The 14344-nt window shown below is 31.5% G+C and overlaps 1 protein-coding gene across 1 annotated transcript in view; it reads right to left on the bottom strand.

Annotated features, from left to right (window-relative positions):
* The window catches only part of LOC107653383 (synaptic vesicle glycoprotein 2C-like), an 85973-nt gene that overhangs the window by 8236 nt on the left and 63393 nt on the right, over positions 1-14344 (bottom strand). The window contains exons 7-11 of the mRNA XM_016440086.1: positions 11725-11859; positions 7784-7935; positions 2049-2182; positions 1668-1757; positions 1436-1546 (exon numbers count right to left, since the gene is read on the bottom strand). Coding sequence (XP_016295572.1) covers positions 1436-1546; positions 1668-1757; positions 2049-2182; positions 7784-7935; positions 11725-11859 — 622 coding nt within the window. The remainder of the gene's footprint in view (positions 1-1435; positions 1547-1667; positions 1758-2048; positions 2183-7783; positions 7936-11724; positions 11860-14344) is intronic.

Raw genomic sequence — 14344 nt, forward strand, 5'->3', positions numbered from 1 at the left:
GCAATAAAAATATTGGTATCGGTACTCGGTATCGGCAAGTACCAAAAATAAAAGTATCGGTATCAGGCGAGTACTGAAAAAAGTGGTATCGGTGCATCCCTATAAAATATAAGAATATAAATATATACATTTATATACATGTAAATATTTTCAAAAGATATACTGTATGTGTGTGTATTTATATATACATAATAAATGTACACAATACACACACATATGGAAACAAAAACTTTCAGTTTGGATGCGATTAATCGCGATTAATCGTTTGACAGCACTAATTTAGTGTAACTTGATGTACTAAAATAACTAAAACTGAAATAAAAATTTCTAAAAATTTTTATCTAATAAAAATGACAAAAACTAATAAAAATGACAAAAACACAAAATAAAAACAATTTCAGAATATTCATAAAAACTACAATGTATTGGTGGAAACTGTGATACCTTTTCAGAATTTTTCAGAATTTATTTGAATAGCATTTATTTGAATTGAAATCTTCTGTAATATTCTAAATGTAAATAAAAGTATATATTTCTTAAAAAAACGTGTTGACCCTAAACTTTCGAATGGTAGTGTATTTACAGTACATATTTATATTAAGTTGTGTGCACTGACAAATAATAATGACAAATGCATTGACACAACCTTCTATTGTGTTTTCCTTGTTGACTGCACACAAAACATCCAAATATACAAACATACAGTGCAATGTGCTTTACAATTTGCAAACAAGTCTCTGTGATTCTTTTTTTATGAATCAGTGGACCCAGTTGGTGAATCAGATTGAACTGAACATGCAGTAGGAACCACAGAGTGTGAATCATAGACTGAATCAGTCAGACAACTCACTACTTCACAGAATAGGCTGGAATGACTCACTTACTAGACACATATATTATGTAAACAAAAACTTTTATTTTGGATGCAAACTATTTTGGAACTTTTATTTTATTTTGATTACCATTCAAAAGTTTGGGGTCACAAAAGTTTGAGGATTTTTACATTGTTACAAAAATTTATATTTTAAATTAAGGTTTTTCTTTCGAACTTTCTATAATAATAATAATAATTATAAAAACAACAATAGGAAGTTTTTAAGCAGCAAATCAGCATATTAGAATGATTTCTGAAGATCATGTGACACTGAAGACCGGAGTAATGATGCTGAAAATTCAGCTTTGATCACAGGAATAAATGACACTTTAACCTATATTTACATAGAAAACAGTTATTTTTTAAATTGTAATAATATTTCACTATATTACTGTTTTTACTGAAATTTTGATCACATAAATGCAGCCTTGGTGAGCAGAAGAAACTCAAAAACATTCAAAAATCTTACTGACCTCAAACTTTCAAACAGTAATGTAAATTTCCTAAGATGTGAGGCAGATGTGTGGGATCTACAGGAGATCTGAGGGTTTGTTCACTCACTCCGCGCAGTTCGCTCTTGATCCTGAATAAGACTTTGGCCACGGGGTTTGCCGACTCCGACTGCATCTCCACCAGCTCATCCAGCTGCTTGGGGATCTTTATACGGTTCACCTGCAGGGGGAGACAGAGGGACGTCACGTTACCAGCACAGTTTGAGCTAGTGGGGTCAAGAGGTCAAGCTGGTTAGCTCTGGCTGACTGGTTAACCACTGCTGGTTGTGTGTGTGACTCACAGTAAAGACTTTCTCGGGCTCTCCGCGCGCACGCATGTTTGTGTCATGAATCTGTTTGAGAACCATCCACGCCTCGTCATGCTTTCCCACCTGGAGACGAGAGAAAACACAAATAATGTCAAGTCAAGCTTATTTATACAGCACTTCTCACAATACACATTGTTTCAAAGCAGCTTTACAGAAAATCATAAACTTAATGTTTATAATATCAAAACACTAACTAAAATTAATATAAAAATCTATATACAATGTAACTAAAATATAAAAATAATACTAAAAAATAAAATATATAATAAAAAAATAATATAATAAATAAAAAATATAATAATAATAATAGTAAAATAACACAATTTCACAAATTCTCACACACACACTCGTTACCTCCAGGTAGAAGCGTGGACTCTCTGGCATAAAGGTGAGCGCCACAACTGCAGAGACACAGGGCAGCGCGCAGACGACCACAAACACACGCCAGCTGTGGAACTGATACGCTGAACCCATGCTGAAACTCCAGCCTACACACACACACACACACACACATTCACCAACACTGAAGACTGGAGTAATGATGCTGAAAATTCAGCTTTGCATCACAGCAAGAGACTTCTTTCAGAAACATTACAAATCTTAGTGACCCCAACCTGCTGAATGTTAGAACCGATAACTGCAAACATTTACCTACAGAAAACAGAATAAATGTAAAAAAATTTCATTTGCTTTTGCCTAAAATCACTTGCATATGATGTAAAACCTATTTTTGAGGAAAATGTAGATTTCTTATTGCCCCAAGTGAAAAATGTGCTTGTTCTGTGTTACACATGACATTCAACTTTAACCTGTTTTTTGAAATGTATTGAGACTAATAAATTATTTATGTACAATTTACAGGCACAAAACGAAATGGCATTACTGGTAAAATGATGGTATCATAATATTATGGTACTCTGATATACAGTTTGAATGATAATTCATTATTATGTACCATGGTATTTACATGATACGCTGAGATACTTCAATAAAATAAAATGGTGATACCATCAAAAAAAAAACAAAAAAAACATGGTATTGCCATAGTAACATCCCCAAAACAAAAGTATTTCCATGGTACCATGTCCAAAATGCCATACTTTTTCATTGTATCATTGATATAATACTATAATTTTTAAAAATATTTAAATTACATTTTATTTTTCTGTTTTCATTTTTTTAGGCCAATCTTTTGTAATTTTGTTGTGGTTTTGCCATTTGTATCATTTTTTTTTTTTTACTATTTTTTTCAAAATATGTCTATAGTTTTTAAATTAAGTTTTACTTTATTTTGTTTTAGTTATTTTAGTACTTCATCTTAAATGAAATAAAAATGGGAAATGTTGCCTTGGCAACTAGCTGAAATAAAATAAGGTTAAGGTTTTTTAATTCATTTGATTTCAGTTAATGTTCTTTTTATTTCAAGTAATGAAATATCTTTATGGTTTAAATATCATTTTTAGTTTTACCCTGAACAGTACCATGGTGTTTTTTGGTTTTGTTTGTAACAAGCAAATGCGGTTCAGTACGCGAGTGGTTTCCACAAAAGCCTTTGAGAAGCCTCTGCGACTGAATTTCACAGTGAATAAGTTTGTGTGTGTGTGTGTGTGTGTGTGTGAAGAGGAGTCGATTAAGAATGCCTGCAGGAGTAATACTGCTGAAAAAACACACTTTCACTGAAAAATAATCATTAAAGTTGGTATCATTTTCCACATGGCTGCTGCTCTCTGACGCTGCGCAGAATGTCTAGCGGCACCATATGGTGTGTGTGTGTGTGTTTGATTCAGACACAGAGAAACAGCGAGCGATGGAGCCGAGCGCGATGCTTACAGGACAGCTGCAGGGGAACGGAGAGTACAAATGAAGATGCCTTAGAGGACAGAAAGGCCTTAGACCAGAAAAAAATGCTTTAAAGGAAGATTCTGTCCTCATTTACTCACTCTCATGTCACTTCAAACCTTTAGCAGAATGTTCACGCTGCTCTTTTCAGTGCAGTGACAGAGGATGAGGCTGTTGAGCTACAGAAAGGACAGAAAAGCACCATAAAAGCAGCTGATATGATTTGTGCAACATATTAAGAGATTTCTGAAGATGACTTTCTCATGTGTGTCAAAAGTTGACTTTTCTTGAGTTTTGTTCAAAGAATATGCTGAAGAGCAAATGAGACACATGATGACAAAACATTCACTTTTGGATGAACATCCTTTAAATTCCCTCAATAAATGTTTTTTCTTTTCAATATTCAACATGTACCGTGTCAAATTCATGAATCGTGCTGTATGGAGAACCAAACCTGCAAAACAAAATGCATGCAAAATGAAACAATACAAAATGAAAAGAAACAACAAATGAAACAAAACAAAACAACCCAGCAAAATTTTCACAGTAGAAATAAAAAAATGAAAAAATAAAATAAATAATAATAATAATATAAATTATATATATATATATATATATATATACACTTGCAACACAATTAATGAACATTGTCACAGCTTTACTTAATTTGAATTCGTAAATAGAGGTTGACATTCACTTGTAGAACATTCTCCGTATGTCGTCACGCTGAACGTGTTGCAGGTGATGAACTATATGTATTTGTTTATGTTCGTTTCTCACTGTACAACTTATTCAGTTTTAAATAAAGTTGTGGGAGTTTTAGCATTTAGTGAAGTGTGTGAATAAAATACTATTAAAACAAACCATGTTACAGATTTTTTCATTTATTTTTTGTGGCACTGTGTGCAGATGGAAACAATCGAAAAGCTTTGGATTAATGTTTTATTATTATTTCAGTTACTGTCATAGACATACTGTTTCTCTGTCAAATCAGCATGTAGCAATTTCACCAAAAAACAAAATCACTGACCATCAATCAAGTGTTTATTAGGTTGGAGCTGATTATTTACTCCTAAACTCTCATTAAAACATAAGGTTTTGTATATTTGAGACCAGTGTGTGCTGCTCACAAAATGTTACATGCATGCACACAGAACAGTGGTGAATGAGTTTTTCATATATTTAGATTTCCTTTCATATACAAATCTACTTTGACATATTTGTGGGTTTTCAACCATTCAATCACGATGACTGCTTGTGTACTTCCATGTTTTGTTCAAAGTGTTCATGTAGCTCAAAGTACATGATACCAAATGAAACGCAAATAATGGAACTAAAATCCACTAGCACAAATAATAATAAGCAAAGTCAAGTGAAAAGTACAAATATACAAATATCTGAAATTTCAGGTAATAAAAAAAAAAGAATGAAGTAAAACTGTACAAAACAGGAATGACTAATTACTAAAACCTAAAAAATGACCAGTATCTGAACTAAAAAACTGAGCATTTTAACAGTTGACGAGCTGCAAAGTAAGACGAACTAACTGGATTCTTTTAGAGGTGAAGCTGTTGTCGTTAGAGAAGGCAAATTAAATGAAGATTTCACATGCATATTTGTGTTGATCTTGTAGATACCGATCCCTCCTCATGTATATATATATATACACACACACACACATAAATGTAAAAACATGGAAATTAATATGCAAGAATTTAATGTAAGAATATGTATGAATATGTAAGAATAAAAAATTAATAAGTAGATATATATTTATATAAAAAAATTAACACAAATACATGTAAACATATATATATATTCAATTTTGTACTAATTATATATACAGTATATGTATATATAATTACAAAAAAATTAAAGAATAATTAGTAATTTGATATAAAAATTAATTGAGGACTAAATTTTGTGAAAACTGAAAGAAAATGTTTATTTCATGGAGTAATTATTTCTTTTTTGCAGGTTTTGTTCTCCACAGTGCCAGTCTAAATGAGCAGATGAAAGACTGCAGTTTAGCTGATGATGCACTATAGCCCTGTAGTCTTTGAGCACTGATGTCTTCTGGATTCTAATGCAATCACTCACTGTTGGCTGTAAGTGGTCGTCGGGGACACAGAAACATCACCACAGAGACGAGAGTTAATATTACATCCTTAAAGCTCTCATTTACTCTCACTCCATCTGTATGCTATCCATCCTAAACAACATACAAGATAACAAAAACAGTGTCCCAGTGAGAGCACACTGGAAACAATGAGTGAAAGCTGCTTTCAAGTGCACTTACGTCTCAAAGGTTGTTCTTCCAGAGCTCAGGAAAAAATAACGGCATACTCAGATAAGTCTCCTTTAAATGTATCATGTTCATCTCAGACGTTTCTCCTAATATTCTGCAGGAAAAACACTCATTACAGGACTGCAGCACAGCACCGTGTGTGTGTGTGTCTGTGTGGAATAACCCCGTGGGTTTGTGTTTATCAGTCACCATAGAGAATCTCATTATATAGATTATGTGAACCGTTTGGCCACACGCCGCTGCCTCCTGACCACAAAAAACACTGCTAGCACAAGAGACGCTAATCAATTGACCTGAATTACAGCACAGTATCTCGCAGAAGAGCAGCAGCGCCGTTATTTCTGCTCCTGTTTACACTCTCCCACCGAAAATCAGCCATCATCCGCTCATAATGAGATGATGAAGGACACAGAGGCTCCCGCAGGATCAGTTATGTGAAATCAGCACAAACATTTGTCTCATTCTGCACAAACTGCATCATGTTTGGTGTCGATGTGTAATATTATCTGCTAGCAGGATAGCAGAATCTCATGCGTTATTAAAATACATATTACTGAAAATTATTTACAGGAAGAAACCATCTAGAATCCACTCAGCAACCGCTGACCCCAAACTATATTATATTATATTATATTATATTATATTATTATAAAGATATTATAAATAATATAATAATATATTTGTGGATATAATGTAAATATTTTACAAAATGTAATAAAATATAATGTATTTACATTATTTATAATAATAATTCAAATGTACATTATTTATATATAATATATTCTTAATATTTTCTTTAAAAAGCTATATCATAAGTAATACAAAAATGTAATAATTTATATATATAGTTTTTTAGATCAAGAAAAAATACATATATATGTATACATATAAATACATTCACATTATTTATATCTGTAAATGCGTGTTTACATATGTAAATAAATATATATATACAGTGGGTACGGAAAGTATTCAGACCCCCTTAAATTTTTCACTCTTTGTTATGTTTTTCTGTCAATATGAGGTGCTGTGTGTACATTAATGAGGAAAAAAAATTAACTTAAATGATTTTAGCAAATGGCTGCAATATAACAAAGAGTGAAAAATTTAAGGGGGTCTGAATACTTTCCGTACCCACTGTATATATATATATATATATATACACACACACACACACACATACACAATTTTATAATATATTTACATTATTTATATGTACACATACAGAAATATATATTTACATAAACATATAAATATACATAAATATATGAAGAGTTTATTTGCAAAAACAGATCACTTTCAAAATTTAAATGTTCAAAAAGTGTTTTTATTGTGTTTTATTGTGTTAGTTAGCTGCATTTGTTAGTTATTTTTTACCTAATCAAAATAACAGTTTAATTAAGATTAATTGGAATGAAAAAACATGATTTTTGAAAATGGTTAAAAACGGAGTTATCTGTTTTTGCAAATTAACTCTTCATATTTATATATATATATTTTTCTTTATTCTTAATTATTTCTTGATCTAAAAGATCTAAGTATCAATAATGAACTAATTGAATTGAGTTCAGTGTCGATGTGTAATATTGTTGATGTGTGACACTGGTAGGATAACAGAATCTCATGCATTAATTAAATGTATGTTATTTCAAATTATTTACAGCACAATACCACTTAGCAACCTCTCAGAACACCCTAGCAACCATTTAGAAGCACACACATTGCACCTTTGCATTAAAACACCACCAAAAAGCTCCAAAAATCTATTTTATATGTGCATTCTGCATGCACAAGTACAGTATATAATGATTTATTTATTCATAAATGCAAACTAAGATATAGCCGCCGTGGTTTATGAATGTGAAATGATGTCAGTGTAAAGGAGTCTGACTGATCACTGTTTCTGCTCAGTCATTGGGTGCTATGTGGAGCTGTCACTCACCGTAGTGTGGAATGATGGCCCAGGCCATGGCTGAGGCGTAGATCCCGCCTACCATCCAGAACATGCAGAGCCAGCTCAGGTGTTCCCCGCGCTTCTCACGGGACAGAACCTCCGCAAAGTACGAGAACACGATGGGAACCGCACCGCCAATCCTGCAAAGAAGTTATGACATATTATATTTGATATGAATTTTCAGCATCATTACTCCAGTCTTCAGTGTCACATGGTCCTTCAGAAATCATTCTAATATGCTTGGTGCTCAAGAAACATTTATTACAAACATTTATTATCAATGTTGAAAACAGTTGTGCTGCACAATATTTTTGTGGAAACTGTGATACATTTTGTTTTTCAGGATTCACAGATGAATAGAAAGTTCAAAAGAACTGCATTTATTTGAAATAGAAATCTTTTGTAACATTATAAATGTCTTTTCAATTGATCAATGCATTCTTAATAAATGTATATTAATTTCTTTTCTTTCTTTTCTTTCTTTCTTTCTTTCTTTCTTTCTCTCTCTCTCTCTCTCTCTCTTTCTTTCTCTCTCTCTTTCTTTCTTTAAAAAAAAAACAAATGACTGATATCAAACTTTTTGGTAGTGTATATAAACTTTTAGCAGCCTATATTGTATTACATCTATTAGATAGATTTGTGTCAAAATACTGTTTGTTGATTGGATGACAAATTAGGCAATTGTGTCAACAATACACTCGTAACGTCACTATAGACGTATCACTATAGATAAAAAAAATGTCTTTGGAGTCATTGGAAAATGAATTAACTGAATGTCAACAAAAAGCTGAATCTACTGGGGAAAATCATAATTTTGATGTTTTTTTTAAAAAGAAAGCCCAGTTAGCGGATCTGCTGGAATATAGAACACAGGGGGCGTTGGTCAGATCAAGATTTCAAAACATAAGTCATATGGATGCACCGTCAAAATTTTTTTTCTGTTTAGAGAAAAAAAATGGACAGAAGAGATTAATTCAGGCCCTCCAGTCTGAAGAAGGCCAAGTTTTGCTGAATCCTAGTGATATTCGAAAGAGAGCAGTTGGTTTTTACAAAAATCTTTATAGAAGTGAGTATGTAACAGAAGTTGATGTGGAAAGCACTTTCTTGAGTTCCCTACAGAAAATGTCAAAAGAGGGTAATGCAGTTATTTCAGGTGCGTTAAGTCTGGGAGAGCTGTATAAAGCCCTTCAAGGCATGGAATTGGGAAAAGCGCCTGGGATTGATGGCCTCCCAATTGACTTTTATAAGTCGTTCTGGGCAGAGTTAGGCGCGGACTTGTTACAAGTGCTGGGTGATAGTCTGTCAAAAGGTATGTTGCCTCTTTCTTTCTTTCTTTCTCTCTCTCTCTCTCTCCATCTCTTTCGTTTTTTTAAGGACCCCAAATGTGTAATTGAAATTATTTAAATCAAATAATTATTTAAATTATTTTGTATCAATAATATCAATCAACAGCATCATAAAATCTACTTAGAATTGAATATTTTGACTACATAATTCTTATATTTATATTTAGACACATCTATCATTTATTTGAGATAGAAGTCTTTTGTAACATTATAAACACGTTTTATCAATTTATAACATTTTATAATATATTCTTAATCTTGACCTAAATATAATATTGAATCATTAATAATTCATTATTATAGTAACCATTATTTGCTTGCTTATATTGATACATCTAATCTAATTATCACCACGTACAACAAGCAAGTATCAAAAATGAATGAACTTTTTGGCATTCTCAGGAGATGTTCACATTCCTCTGTGTTTTTTAGGGTGAAATGTGTAAAATCGGTATTAGCATCACTAGCACCACCAAAAAGAAAATAATTATAATCTTAACAGAGAATAAATGAAACAAACAAAAATATAGCAATGAAAATAAATTATCACATAAATTCAGCACGGTTGAAAATGAATTTAAAAACATCTTCCTTTGTGGTGCATCTAGCTATTTTTGTCGGTCGGTGTGACCTTTGACCCTCTGTCTGAGACATGACTGTGCTGCGGCGCTGATTCAGTCTGGAGTCACTGCACTGCTGCAGTTCAATTAGCAATAAAACCCACTCTCGCTCTCTCTCTCTCTCTGCTCTTAAGTTATGGGTCTGTGCCAGGAGGTTAAAACAACTGTGACACTGCAGAAGTGCTTGAAGAGAGACAGAGAGAGCGAGTGTGTCGCTCAGAGCTGCTATCCCAGTGTGTGTGTTCAGTTCTGTGTTCATTACAGTTTCTAGTCGGATGTGGGATATTCCCGCTGTCCTGAAGTGATCCAATACTCATTTCAATGCTAGCATTTGTTCAGCACATGCATGGTTATCCAAAAAGATAATTTACAGCGTTTTATGCATATCAGTCTACATAAAAATTTGCAACAGATTTATTTATCATGACATGCAATATTGGAACCGTCAAAATGATGCATTCATTTGCCTAACAGTAGTTTGTTTATTATTGCATTAGATCATACATAAATATTACATCGAAATTAAAGGCTGATTTCAAGTCTGGCCCAAATAATCGAGTTGAGCACACACGACCGCCATCATAAAATTATAAATGCTATTAGGATTTTCTATCAGTTTAATGTTAAAAGTCACTATAAGTCAGTTATTTGTGTTTGACTCCCTGAAGAGTGAAACACTGACGCTCTCCAAACATTTGAATTCCTATTCAAAAAGTGGGAATGCTGGGAAATGGGGAGTAACTTTATTGCTATTCTTTTGCAAAAAATTCTAATACATTTAATGCATATTTTATGCATAATTCTTTTAAAAATTCCATGCATAAATAAATGCATGCATAAATGTAAACTTCATATGACCAATGCAAATTGATCTTTAATTGACTCTGATAGTGAGTGTTCCTGACTGAAATCCTGAGCTTCTCATGGATAACCATTAAAGCATTTAGGCTCATGTACATTCATCCCAACAGAATTTAAAGACAGCAAATGCTCAATTTGAGTGCTCTGACATGTCAGCTTCTGGCTCTGCATTTTATTTTGGCCCTTAATTTTACTTTGCATTTTACTTTTTTTGCCCTTAATGGTGCAGAAACGACATGCTTCACCTTTAAGGCGAGAAACTACAGGAAAAGCCTTTTTTTCATACACTGTTCAATTTTGAGATTTTGGCCTGTTAACAAGTCTTCTTTCAGACTAGTGCAAAGAAAACATCTAAAATACACATTTAAGTGTTTATTTCATTGCACTTTATATATATATATGCGTCTGTAAATTTCAATGCATGAATTTTGAGCCTGGCTTTATTCCAGTGTTATTTTAGTGTCATTGATATACTATTACAGTTTTTCTTAATATTTTGAAATTAGATTTTATTTTTAGACTTTCAGTTTTCCCTTTAATTTCAGTTCAAGTTTCAGTAATTTTGTTGTTTTTGTCATTTTATAAATATTCCGTTATGTCTGTTTAGTTTTTATACATTTTTATTTATTAATTTTAGTTTATTTGGTTTTAATTATTTTAGTACTTGAAAATGTGAAAATATGAAAATGTGTGCCTTGGCAACAAGCTGAATTAAAATAAGTTTAAGTTCTATATTTGATTTTATTTCACTTAACGTCTATTTCATTTAAAGTAAGGAAAATGCTTTTTTACAGTTTAGTTAACTATAATAATCCTGCTTTAAATGTATGCAAATGAGTACGTATTTAATTAGATAATGCCTCATTTGCATACTTACACATAACATTTCAGAACATGTTTATCTTAATGTACTGTGATCAATCAGCTGGGTAAGTATGGTGCTATCTATTAGTTACGTTTTTACTCTATTCTCTCATCTTTAGGATGCTCTGAATGACCTTTCCCACACGTCATCGCTGATCGTTCCTCACGGAGCAGTTAATTAACCCGCAGTCATTGGCTCAGTAAAGGAAAGCAGAAGACGGATGGACTATGAACTCACCCGAAGCCCGAGAGCATCCTGCAGAAGAGGAAGGTGCTGTAGCCCTGAACGAAGGACGACAGGAAGGCGAAGAAGCCGTTGACTGACATACACACCAGCAGACACTGCGAGCTCAACAAACTGCTTTTCATTTTACTTCACACACATGTGAAATGTGTGAAACAGCACATAGAGTCAGAATGTCAGGGTTACTTGTAGTGAACTAAAACTAAAATTAAAATCATAAAAAATACATTTTTGTTACTTGATATAACATAAACATTAATTGAAATAAAATACAATAGGAAAAACTTTTTATTTCAGCAAGTTGCCAAGGCAACATTTCGCATCTTCATCCTGTTTAACTTGATGTAGGCTACTAAAATAACTAAAACTAAAACTAAAATTTATAAAAACATATAGACACGTACAGTATATATATATATATATATATATATATATATATCTATATATTAAAAATGACAAAAACACAAAATAAAATGATCAAAACTTAAACTGTTGAAATTAAAAAATAAGAAAATATTAATACAAATTATAATAGTATCTCAATAATACTAAAATAACACTGTTATGTTTGTATCGGATTTTTATATGAAGAATTAAGAGACCATTCACTTGATTTACATGTTTAACAATGAACTTAAACTGTGATGTTAAAAAGACATTAAAACATGAGAAAAACAATAAATAAATAAATAAGATTTGTCAGTCTTCTCATTTGTTTTGTTTAAGCATTATCTTTGTCCAGTGTTGTTTTAGTATTATTTTTATACTGTTTTAGTATTTATTAATACTTTTAATTAGCTTTATTTTTAATACCATCATTTTTTATACTAGCTTTTTTCTTTTGCTGTTTATTTCTATTTAACTATTAAATTAAACATATACTTTTATTTCATTCGTTCATTTTAGTTTTAGAAATTATAGTAAATTAAAATTAAATTTTAAAATTAAACTTGCTCATTTCAGTTAGTTGCCAATAATGCAACATTTATAATCTTTTAAGTTTTTCATCTAATAGCTATATTTATTAATAATAATTGTAATTAGCTTTTATTTTAATACTTTAAAAAAAATATTTATTTTTTTTATTTTTTTTGCTTGTCAGCTTTTGTTAGTTATTTCTATTTAGCTTTGATTTATTTTTATTTTAGTTTTAGTCATTTTAGTACTTTAAATTTACTTATTTCAGTTAGTTGCCAATAACACAACATTCCTGAATTTCTAAAAGTTTTTTAAAGTTTAAGTTTTTCCATCTAATATTTATATTTTGTTTTATTTCAGCTTCATTTCAATTGAAAAAATATATATTTTTAAATTGTCTCAGATGTTTCTCATGCAATTCCTTTGAAGAAATAAAAAGTGATAAAAGTGAGCTGTCATCCAGTCAGAGTATAGAACTCTTTAAGGATTTGAAGACAGTTTGAGATGTTGTTGAGATCTAATGTGAGATAACGGAGTATTTTCTCATCTCTCACAGCAAGTCTTCATTTAACCTCACTGATGTTTAGGAGAAACAATTGAGATTTCAAGAGATCATATGTAGTCATATGGTGACTGTAATATTGGCAGCTATTGTTTATTGATCAGTATTGATTGTAATGGAAAGCTGAGCTGTTCAATAACGGACTGTGACATAAATAACACACTGCTGTTATTAGTTTTATTGATTGGTTTCCATCATCACAAACCACAGTCCACTGGTACATTTAAAGGGACAGTTCACCTAAAAATGTCAACACATTTTTTGAAGAACATTACCATTATCTAAATATCTAAAAGGTTTTATATTGGGGTCAATATACATGGAAAAACTCATGTAGAAATTAATTTTGAAACAAATTTCACTCAGAAACTGCTAGTAAGTTTCATAAATAATTACAAAGAAACAGCAACATTATTAACCGCGAAATTTTAAGCAGAGTCTAAAATGCTATAATAATACAATAATATTTGTTTTATTTACACTATAAAAAAGAATATGTATGATGTTGCAAATAAAAGAAAGATTATTGGAGTACATTTTACAAGAAAATACTATTTTACTTCAAAATTTCACATTTAATTCAGTGTCACTTGTCATTTCTTTGTATTTATTCATAAAATTCACAAGCAATTTTTGAGTGAAAATTCTTTCCACAATTGTTTTTCAGTGTACAACTTCATTAACACACAAAATCATTTTTGCAGTGTATGTTCTTTTGTGTTTCGCAGAAAAACTAAAGTCATACTTGTTTTGAACGGCAGGAGGGTGAGAAAACTTTCTTTTTTTTGGTAAACTGTTCCTTTAAGAAGAAAGATTAGCCAAAAAATGAAAACTCATTTGTTCATCATCAGTTATTGTTACTCCTGACGACGTAAATAAGAACTAAAGATGACCTACACGTTACTCCAGATGTGCAATGCTTCAACAGAAATGATAACAGGTGCATTTCGCTCATTGTTTCTTTGTGAGTTAAAGGGGTCATATGATGTTGCTAAAAAGAACATTATTTTGTGTATTTGGTGTAATGAAATGTGTTTATGTGGTTTAAGGTTCAAAAAACACATTATTTTCCACATACTGTACATTATTGTTTCTCCTCTATGCCCCGCCTTTCTGAAACGCGTCGATTTTTAC

Source organism: Sinocyclocheilus anshuiensis, unplaced genomic scaffold (genome assembly GCF_001515605.1).
Source record: "Sinocyclocheilus anshuiensis isolate Anshui unplaced genomic scaffold, SAMN03320099.WGS_v1.1 scaffold1151, whole genome shotgun sequence".
NCBI classification, from domain to species: Eukaryota; Metazoa; Chordata; class Actinopteri; order Cypriniformes; family Cyprinidae; genus Sinocyclocheilus; species Sinocyclocheilus anshuiensis.